This window comes from Oryzias latipes, chromosome 18 (assembly GCF_053564925.1).
Source record: "Oryzias latipes strain Hd-rR chromosome 18, Olatipes_Hd-rR_3.1".
Taxonomy (NCBI): Eukaryota; Metazoa; Chordata; class Actinopteri; order Beloniformes; family Adrianichthyidae; genus Oryzias; species Oryzias latipes.
The window spans coordinates 10,864,503-10,875,000 of record NC_136254.1 but is presented as its reverse complement, the minus strand read 5'-3'; the positions used below and the strand labels follow the sequence as shown (position 1 = coordinate 10,875,000).

The 10,498-nt window shown below is 40.7% G+C and overlaps 1 protein-coding gene and 2 long non-coding RNA genes across 3 annotated transcripts in view; 1 reads left to right on the top strand and 2 right to left on the bottom strand.

Moving 5' to 3' along the window:
• Positions 1 to 70, top strand: part of LOC144986978 (uncharacterized) — a 2,543-nt gene extending 2,473 nt beyond the window's left edge. The window contains exon 3 of the long non-coding RNA XR_013650820.1: positions 1 to 70. This exon is cut by the window's left edge and continues 364 nt beyond it. This is a non-coding gene — a long non-coding RNA (uncharacterized LOC144986978).
• LOC144986977 (uncharacterized) overlaps positions 1 to 2,169 on the bottom strand; it is a 46,439-nt gene extending 44,270 nt beyond the window's left edge. Inside the window, exons 1-4 of the mRNA XM_078935725.1 lie at positions 1,764 to 2,169; positions 1,279 to 1,349; positions 980 to 1,156; positions 677 to 735 (exon numbers count right to left, since the gene is read on the bottom strand). Of these exons, the coding sequence (XP_078791851.1) occupies positions 677 to 735; positions 980 to 1,156; positions 1,279 to 1,349; positions 1,764 to 1,966 (510 nt within the window). The 5' untranslated portion in view covers positions 1,967 to 2,169. The remainder of the gene's footprint in view (positions 1 to 676; positions 736 to 979; positions 1,157 to 1,278; positions 1,350 to 1,763) is intronic.
• Positions 2,170 to 2,504: 335 nt separating this feature from the next.
• On the bottom strand, positions 2,505 to 3,306 carry LOC105358332 (uncharacterized). The gene is made up of 2 exons (XR_912003.4): positions 3,200 to 3,306; positions 2,505 to 2,838 (listed from the first exon to the last, which is right to left on the bottom strand). It is a non-coding gene; the product is annotated as an uncharacterized LOC105358332 (long non-coding RNA).
• Positions 3,307 to 10,498: the final 7,192 nt, after the last annotated feature.

The window sequence follows — 10,498 nt, the reverse complement described above, 5'->3', positions numbered from 1 at the left end:
ATTCTCAGATTGAATCAACCACCACAACAAGAAAAAAGATGAACAAAAAAAGAATCCCACAATGAATAAATTCAAGTGACAATTTATTTGGTCTTCCTTATTTCCTACGAAATGAAAAGCAACAGTAAGAATTCAATATTCATCCAAAACCTTTATAGAATTCACCAATCTCAATACACACCATCCCTGCAGCTTGTGTTTCAGGATTTCAATTTCCAGATCTGACTTTAGGATCTGTCAATCCAAGTAACACATCTCTTTGTCGGTCTTTTCAATTTTTTTTATGAGATGCAGTTTATACAACTCCTTCACTGGTAACTGAAAGTACAGTAATGTGGGGTTAAATCCTGTTCATCAACATGAATACCATAGAATAACACTCTGGCATTTCAGAGTGTTATCCGTGCAGAGGAGTTTGATGGACCTTCCACCTCCTGCTCCTCCTCCTCCTGCGGCGGTTGTTCCTCCACACTCTGGAGGGTGGGGAGGGCAAGAATAGGTTAATCGACACAATAATGTGAAGATTGTTTGACATGTACAAACATAAGATTACCTCTATAGATCTGTCGGTATAAGCAGACAGTGTGTCATCCTCTACATCCTGAGAAGATGAGCGTTTGGTTGAGCACACTTTATAATACTACCTGTGCTATTTTCTGGTGTGTAGGCTACTTACAACTGCCTGGGGTTCAGTTGTGACGGGATGGTCTAAAAGGACGATATTGCCATCAGCATCTGTTGAGACCAATGCAATGTTACAATTTTATATATATATATATATATATATATATATATATATATATATATATATATATATATATATATATATATATATATATATATATATATATATATATATATATATATACACACACACACACACACACACACGTACTGGTGCTTCTGAGTGGTTAGAGGCTGGCATGTTGCACATTTTAAGTGAAAATATATATAGTGTGTATGGAGGGAAGCCTCTTACATCTTATGAAGGCACTTGTGTCCTGGGGAGTGACTGGCTCTGATGAACTCCCTGCAGGAATTCCCTCAGCCACCGGCCTTCCAGTGTTGAGACTCAGGGCCATCTCCTCAGCAGTTGTCAGAGGTGGTGGTGCAGGGCCTCCCCCTGTTTTGCGAGCCTCTGCCTTCTTTCTGTTGGCTGAAGACAAATCAAATGACAGTGAACAATGAAAACAACATTAGAAATGTATTGCTATGTAGATGTTTCATATGTAAAATATTGTCAACAAAGCCTACATCCATGACATGCTCAGATTTTACCTGATTGAATTATGTTTTTGTACTTCATTTTTAGCTGCTGCCATGTTCTTTTTATTCCTGCAGGATTGCATCTACATGGAAATGAAATCAGGGACATTGAATTAAATTAATGTAACAATTACTTTTTGGAAACACAATTTGCTAGCACTGCTTACTTTCTTAATTCCATATAAACCTATACCACTTGATCAATACAAGGGTAGACAAAAGTTCACTTTTAAAAACACAATTGCATGTATTAATATTAAACTGACCAACGTTTGCAAGAGGGGAAGGTTAACAAGAAAGTCCTCTAAACATTATCAATGTTAAATGCATTTTCCCCCAGATTGGTTCTGTACACTATGCAGCATTTAATGCAATTACACCAGGAATGACACTTCAAAAGGACAACTAAGTATCGCCAGTTTTTATTTCACACCTTACGCTATTTAGAAAGTTATTACAGCCAATATTTTATAGCAATGATTTAAATGCAAACTTACGCATTGACTTGAGCAGCAATGTTTTCCCACGCTAACTGTCTCTGTCTTGCAGCTGCAGCGGTGTTGCTTTTTTTCTGGAATATATGCTCATATTCCCTGTAGGTCTGCAGCAGCACGTCAAGTTCAGCCGGCGAAAAATATGCAGACCTCTTTTTTTCCTCAGTTGCCATGGTGACTCGTGATATCTGCGCTCCATTGATCATGGCTTCTTATAGTAGCGGTGCGCACGCTCACCTCCGAATCAGTCCACTCAGAGTTGATTGACCTAACGCGGATCAGCTGCTCTGAAACTGAAAACTCAGAGTTGTCAATCTCTCGATTGACCAACTCAGAGTTCAGGTTTGACCTCAGAGTTGGTTGAACCTCCTTTCTGAAACAGTCCCCTGGTGGAACTATAATCCATACAGGCAGTGTAGTTGACACACTTAACTGACAGTGATTTGATGACATAGCGTATACAATAGTGATGGGACGAAGATACCTCAAGGAGTGTATTGACACACTAAACAAACTGTGTCAGCACTGTATTGATACTGTGTTGGTCACCAAATAGTGACCCCTGCAGTAGTTATAAAATCATTGCAGGTAAAGAAATTCCTTGTTCGTGTAAATGCTAAAACTGAGATGGTATGTAAAATATAGCAAATTAGAGTAAAAATGCAGAGTTACAATTTCTTTAACTTTTTATGAGCACATTTGTCAACTTAACTGTTAAATCATATGAAATAAAAGACAAAAAAGTGATTAGTTCATGAATTTTTATTGAGGAACAAAAGTTTTTGGAGTCTCTTTGCTCCAAGGCGATTTCTCCTCTTACACACCAGCTCCCCAGCCTTGGAAAATACTCTTTTGCATGGAACAGACGATGATGGTGAGCAGAGAGTTTTAAGTGCAAGTTGATGAAGATGTGGGTATATTTCCTGGTTCCTTTTCCAATATTGCAAAGGATCTTGGTTTCTGGGTGTGTTTGTTTCTGCCAGGTAGCGTTGGACTTCAATAATGGAGTCAGCTGTTGCGTTCCTCGTCTTCTGGGTCTCTGCAACCTCCATATCTAATGTTTTCCAGAGATTGTGCCCTAAAAAAATAGTTAATCATTACTTTATTATCACATAATAAACAGGTGATACAGGAGCTCCCTGAATCCCTCATTTTCAACAAAGCTGAGTGGCTGACAGTCTTTGATCATATTGACCACTGCCTCATCCACTGCTTGCTTGTTAGGAACTGCAAGCCAAAAGGAACTATTTTGTCAAAAGCTTAATAAAAGGACTGTAATTTTTACAAACAATATCAAATGGACATAAGACGACATGGTGATATAGTGGTTAGCACTGTTGCATCACAGCAAGAGGGTTGGAGGTTCGATACCAAGCCTTGAGCCTGTCTGTTTGCATGCATGTTTTTTTCAGCAGAATTTTTAGAGAATTTCAACATACCTGGGGTACTCTCACGAGTAGCTGCCAATTCTTCATTGCCATGCCGAGCTCTATAATGCCTCAGCATTGATGAAGTGTTCTTATTGATATAAGATAGCTCTGTAGAGTAGAGCCGACCCTTCACCTACAATAACAACATAAAAAGTTAATTTATCTGAAAATAATTCAAACCTCTTACCAGAACATTGGATTAAAAATAATAGACACCCTATCTCATGATTACGAGATCAGGATCTCATAATTACATGATAACATGAATAAAGCAACTGTAAGGCTCTTTAACTATCATATGTATCACAGGTCATTCACTTGATAAACTGATAAAGTGAGTGCAATGCGCCACCTTAAAAAATAGTATTTAAAGGAGAAAAAGATTTGCCTCGTTTGGCGTCACGAGATCAAAATTATTCCACACCGGGGAAAACTTCCTAGGACGATCCATGATCAAGCAAAACTCCATCCGACAAACCCACGACATGTTGATACAGTTTGTTTCCTGATAAACACACTTTAGCGCGGCACATCCAAACGATACAGTTCCTGTATCGGTCACATGATTCTTTCCTAAAGCAATACACGCACCGATGCGAGGTTTCACTCTTGAGACTCTAGACAATTAGTCAGGTAAACATTCATCATAAGTGTCCATTAAGTATTTATCCAAAGTTTAAAAATGGTCGATTAACCTGTTATGAAACAATTTTATCCAGCTGCCAAACAGCTGATTATGGCACAGAGGCTGGGCTTCAAAGAAATTCTGAGGATGGTCAGAGGTTTGGGTAGAGAGTTTTACGATTGTCCCAGTACTTCATAGGATCCTGCAACCTGGCAAGGTATCTCTGTATCTCCTGGATGGGATCAGTCTGCCCACTTGTAATCTACTCTTGAGGATTGACCACAAATTCTCTATGATCTTAAGATCTTGTGAGTTTCCAGGCCATGGATCTGAGGTTGTTAATTTTAATGGCAAAGGACTATGCAATTCATCTGATCCCTCTTCATAACATTCTGGAGTGTCACGGCGTGGGGAAGGCTCGAGAGCCGGTAGGACCCAGATGCAGAGGCGGAGGCACGCGGTTCAAGGACAAGGGGGTTTAATAACCAAATGCGCTGCAGAGCAGGTTTACAAAACAAACAAACTTACAGTGGCATGGCTTGAAACATGGAACAAGGCGTGAAGACAGGATGCCACAAACACCATGACAAAGCTAATGGACCAGCACAGGAGGAAGACAGAGACAAGACTAATATACAGACAGGGCAGACAAGACACAGGTGAACACGATCAGGGCAGATGGGGACCAAAGGAAGTAAAACTCAAGAAACAAGACAAGACAGGAAACCTTTCAAAATAAAACAGGAAACAGAACCAAACAAGAAAGAACAAGAACTAAAACGAAAAACAAAACAAACTTAAACCATGACACTGGAGTATATGCAAATTGCTATTATGAAAATTTAAGCAGCAACATTTCCAATTTCCATGTTTAATCCTCAGAACTTTTGGCCATGACTGTACATGCACATTGTAGAGAATTGAACCCAACTCCCAACTCTTTGTCTTTCTCATGTGAGTTGGCACCTTCAGGGTTTCCCATGATTAGAATTGAATCCTGGAGATAATTTAATTCTGGTCCATGTCAGATCTACAGTTAAGCTTCCAGGTGGTCTTAGAAGATCAAAGACTGTTTTCTCCTGAAGGGGGGATGTGTTCGGCGCTGCAGCATCAAAACCTCTTTACATATGCAATTATCAGGAAGTCCCTTTTAATTGAAATGACTGAAACCCACACACAGTAAACCTGAATGAAAACCTTTAATGAAATAAAGATAAGATAAAAACCTAGGAGAAATAAGGACCAAAGAAATAAAAATTCCTTCACTCTCTAACTTAATTATTAGAATTTGGTATATGTTACAATAGATGGCTTGTAATTAAAAAATATGCAAATATGAGATTTTATACTATTAATAACTACAGACTAAAAAATAAAATGGGTAATGCTTAACATATTCATAATGCAGGAAGAGAAACCATATTTGAATATTTTCATTTTAAATTTCCTATAAAAATTCAATGGGTTTCCGGCATTCGTTGCGATTACTGTTGCAATAAAACATCTACTCATTTAAAATGTACATGGTTGTGACTCCTCCTATTACACAGATTCGCAATCTCACTGCTTTTCCACAACAACTGACAGCAACATGCATTTACTTAAACATTTAAAATGAAGTCGACGTTTGTGACGTTTATTAGCTTTTGAATGATTACCACTTACCAACAGTAGGGAGCCGGTTTAGCTCGTGCTGGTTTGCGGCGCCTTCCGTCCGTGAAACCAGGGTTCGAATCTGGGCTGCTCCCTGTTCCCTTCTCTACTTCTGTGCCGGTCCCGAGCCCGGTTGCTTTGAGAGGGTTGCGTCAGGAAGGGCATCCGGCGTAAAACACATTGCCAAGTTTACCATGCGACTCGTTCGCTGTGGCGACCCCTGATGGGAAAAGCCGAAAGAGAAACAACAACAGCCACTTAGTAACAGTAGTTTACATGTGTAATGTTAGAAGTGACCAGTAGAGGGCACTGGTAAGTTGAGCATGAAGGGACTGATGTGGAAAGATCACGAAGTAGTTGAGGAATGACTGGAACTGGAATGTATGTCAGAGAGCAACGGAGGAACAAAAGTCTCAACAGTTGAACCTACAGAGTGTCCTGCATTGTATTTTATGCCTGTAAGACAAGAACAGACATTACAATATGTTTTCCAGCAATTGACATAATCTTGAGCTTTTATAACATTCTGGAGAAGGGAGTATAGCTGGGTTAAATTATGCTAATTTCCTTGTCCATTAGTTGGAAAAACATGTAAAGCAGAGCTTCTTTCTATGGTTTCATGTGACTTCAATAGTTGCATATCACTTTTCAACATTTCAGTGCCTTTGCATAGTGTCCTTTTGGCAAATTCCTGATCTTTTTGATGTACAATGGTTTCTAAACACACCACAAGTCTATACCCACAAAAGAGAATTATTAGATTATTGCTGAAACGAAAGGATCTGGTTGAGAGCACACGTGATCCCACCAAAAAGCACTCTGTGCTTGGCCACAACAATTTATCAACAATAAAGAAAACAGATTAACGGCCTCTGATCTACATGGTTAAAACTCCCAAAAGATATTAAAAGTTCCAAAAGTCCAGGAAGAGGTTAAAACAAAAGCTCTTAAATTCCTGGGAAAAGTTAAAACACAGGGTAATGAGCTTCAACTGTGGGGAGGTCGCAGATCTACAACCGAGGGCCGACCTCTTTCAGCCTGATGTCGTCCCCAGGACTGGGTGTTCTCCAGTTGATGATCAGGGACCCTTCCAGTCACACGCACCACAACCTTTCTTTAATTTTTTTTCATAAAATTTGCATTGACATTGCCATCACCAATATTATCCCTCCTAGGAGACAAAAACCAAGATGCTATTTGACATGCAATGCACTAGAAAATAAGAGAACATTACCTTCCTCGATAATTACCTCATAAACCCCAGCGACTGCACTGATGTTCTTCAATGGAATAGGCTTGTCTTCTTCCTCATCACTGTCACATGTTGGGGCCAGCGAATGGTCTCAATCATGGTCTACAGGCAGTGGCGATTCTGGCACCCTGGGCGAGCCACACCAATAACGCCCCCTCAGTACCCCAGAATTAAAACCCATAAATGTTCATTCAATCATTCATTTTCTATACCGTTTTTTCCCTTTCGGGGTCATGGGGCTGCCGGAGCCTATCCCGGCCACTTGTGGGCGAAGGCAGGGGACAACCTGGACAGGTCGCCAGTCTGTCGCAGGTTTGTGGTTGTCTGTGCCTTTACAAAACAAAAATAACAATTTTTTTTTTTTAAAAACGTTTTTTCTTTAGACTTTCTTAGCATGAATTAATGCTCCTTAATGCTCAACATTGAGCCAATTTTCTGGATCTCTGGATAAATGTACAATTGCTTAAAATGGTTTACTATATTGTTCAAATATTAAATAAATACCAATTATTATAAAAAGTGTTTTGTAAATTCTTACAGCTTATTATAGTACTGTTATAAAAAATACTAAATTTAATAAGTCTTACAAGGATAACATCACTCATGTTTGCTTGAGGTTTAAAATGACCTATTTTAAAATAAAATAAAAAACTATATACAACTAGTACAACTTAAATCTTGAACATTCTCATAGCTTACACTACAAACTTGGTCTGATGGTCTTATTAACACTAAAAGGCCTAAGGCAGAGCCGTTTGACTATTCTACCTATAGAGCCTGCCAGTTAGTCGATCGACTAAAAGACTTTCTGCTAATATCCTAAAGCAGCTGTGAACGGCTGCTTTTCTGATGTAAATAAGGCACTTACTGGTGCACCATAGCTGGGGCCATGCTGAACAACTTCAATGAAACTTGTTTTTCACTTTGTCATCTTGGGGAGAGATCAACACACATGGGTTTTTTCCTTCACTAAGATTTATTTATGGAAATCGTACAAAAACTGACATTTTTACACATTTACAAATTACAAAAGTCAATGAGTACATTTTGAGAAATCACTCACAATCCTGGCACTGCCATGGCATCTCTTTTCTGCATTTGCCACATGTGTATCTGTAGCAGTCAACACATCGCATACTAGCATGATTGTTCTTGCAGTGATTCTTGACCTGACACGTGGCTCTTTTTCCAGGGCTGGGTGTGGATGGTTGTTGCCGAAGCAATTGTTCTTTTTGTGCCTTCTTTGCACCCACATAAGTGAGCCAACTCTCTTGCAAGCTCCACCAGGAAGTCCACCCGTCTCTCCTGCCTCCCGATGCATGCTTGGTACAGCACATGTGCATTTAGTGCTGCCATGTCAACCATGTTATAGAACACAGCGACTGGCCAGCGCCGTGTTCCTTTGCGAACTGTGTACTCCCGCACAATCTGGTCCATCACATCCACTCCGCATTTTGTGGTGTTATACAGGGTGACTGTGTTTGGCTTCCTTTTAGTGGTTTCCTCAGTCTGAACCTCGCTGTGCATGCTGCTTAGAATGTAGACTGTCTTCTTCTTTTTGGGCGCATACACCGTCAGCGTGGCACCAGTGGTTGAAAATACCTAATAAAGACAAGTTGTTATTTTCATAGCACTTTCACACACAAATTAGAAACACATAAACAAAGAGCAACAAAAGACCTGCAACATACCTGAGTGGTGAATTCATCGCGGTCTGTCTGCCTAGTAGATTGAGGAATTTCGCGGCGAATCTTGTTGAGTGTGCCAAGGATGGTGGTTTTCCGGCTAAGCAGTCGTTGCGCAAGTGACAAAGATGTAAAAAAATTGTCTGTGGTAACATTTCTGCCCTTGTCCAGGAATGGGTCCATCAGCCTCATCACTACGTTTTCAGACAGTCGCTCCCCACTGGGACGACTGGGGTCCTTGCCAAGATATGGGAGGACATTGCATATATACTTGGATTTCAAGTCGCAAGCCACCCAAAATTTTATCCCAAACTTGTCGGGTTTAGTTGCAATATATTGCAGGAAACAGCAGCGAGTCTTTGATGGGAAAAGCTGTTCGTCAACAGTGATGTGCTGACCGGGGTTGTAGGATGTGATGCAGTTGATGACAAATGATCCCCACACAGTAGAAATTGCAGCAAACTTATCATTTTTTGCTCGCTCGCTGCGGGTGGACCTGTCATCAAAGCGTAGGTGTCGCATGATGTCTTTGAAGTGGTCACGGGACATAGTTCCAATGATTTGTGGGTTTCCAAAGGTTTGCTGACCAGCAGTCACGTAGTGATGGGACCTTAGTAAGCCCCCGCAAGATCACAATTGCAATAAATGCCATTAGTTCCGGGAGGGCCATAAACCAATCAACATGCTCTGTTTGCTGTGCATGTTGAATTGTCCATTTTTGAATGCTACGAAGCATGTCCAGGGTGATAAAACAGAGGAAGCTCTGAAGGCGACTTGAGATTGTTCTCCTGGCCTTAGCTGTTGGCTCTCCATCTGCGTCGTATGCTTCTATTGGGGTGAAATGGAGATGCTCCCCCACCTGTTCTTCACGCCACACTGTGCCATCTTTCGCTGTCTCGGTCTGGTCAGTCAACAAACGAGGCTTTTTTTTTGGTTGAGGACCAGTCTCTTCATCTGCAATGTGAACAAGTTCAAATTGTGAGCAACGGGACAGTCAAATGATATCACAAATGCATGCACAGATACTAAAAACAATTCATGTATCTCTTCCTCTGTATCTGAACACTCGTTTGAAATTAAATAGGAAACAACATAAAAGGAAATCTAACCTGAAGACAGCTCAGAGTCCGAATCCAGACTAAAAATGAGCCAGTCTTGTCTTAATATGGGCAAAGTCATCAATCAAGACATCATAAGTTAGTGTCTCAGCAATGGTGTGGTTTATGCTATTCACTGCCAAATCAGATAGCCGATCCTTAGCAATGGATGATCTTAGGAAGGTTTTGATAAGATTAAGCTTAGAAAAGGTTCTCTGCCTCTCCACAGTAACAGGTAATGTGAGAGAAATCCTTAGAACTGTCCACGGATTTGGATACATTTCAATTAGTTCAGAGTCATGAAGGAAAGATGATAAAAGAATAATAATAATGGGTTATATTTATCTGCACTTTTCCAGGCGCTCAAAGTGCTTACAATGATGGTAGAGGCGTGGCTGCCAGTTTGCACCTACAGTCCCTCAGACCATCACCGGGACATTCGTACGCATTCTCACACCAATGGAGCCACACTGGAGGCAGGGAGGGTGAGGTGTCTTGCCCAAGGACACATGGACACATGTTACCTGGGGGAGCGGGGATCGAACTGCCGACCCTTTGATCATTGACCGACCTGCTCAACCTCCAGAGCCACTGCCACCCCATAGGTCATATTGTGTCATTGTCTGTTTTGGAAGGTTGGGCAGGTGTTTTAACTCTTATTAGCTCATCATCATCCAGGTCAAATTGTCCATTGTGTCTAATGTGGCACCAAGAGCCACCATCTGAAAAAGTTTGGAAGTTGGACAGTACACAAAACTTGTCCCCTACATTCTGCAATGTTTTAAATCTTTCCTGAATAGCAGATACTGCACAGTCAACAACAATGTTGAAAAATTCCTCCAAGTTTTTTCAGAGCATCTCAGAGGTTCAGTAGAAAAGTGACGCCTGGAGGATCTGAGCCTCTTCTTCTGAAGTACTGTCTCCACGTTCATTTCTTCACAAATTTATTTAGATGTCTTTGCCACCATAAACCCAGTTGCTCTGTACGTGTCCAGA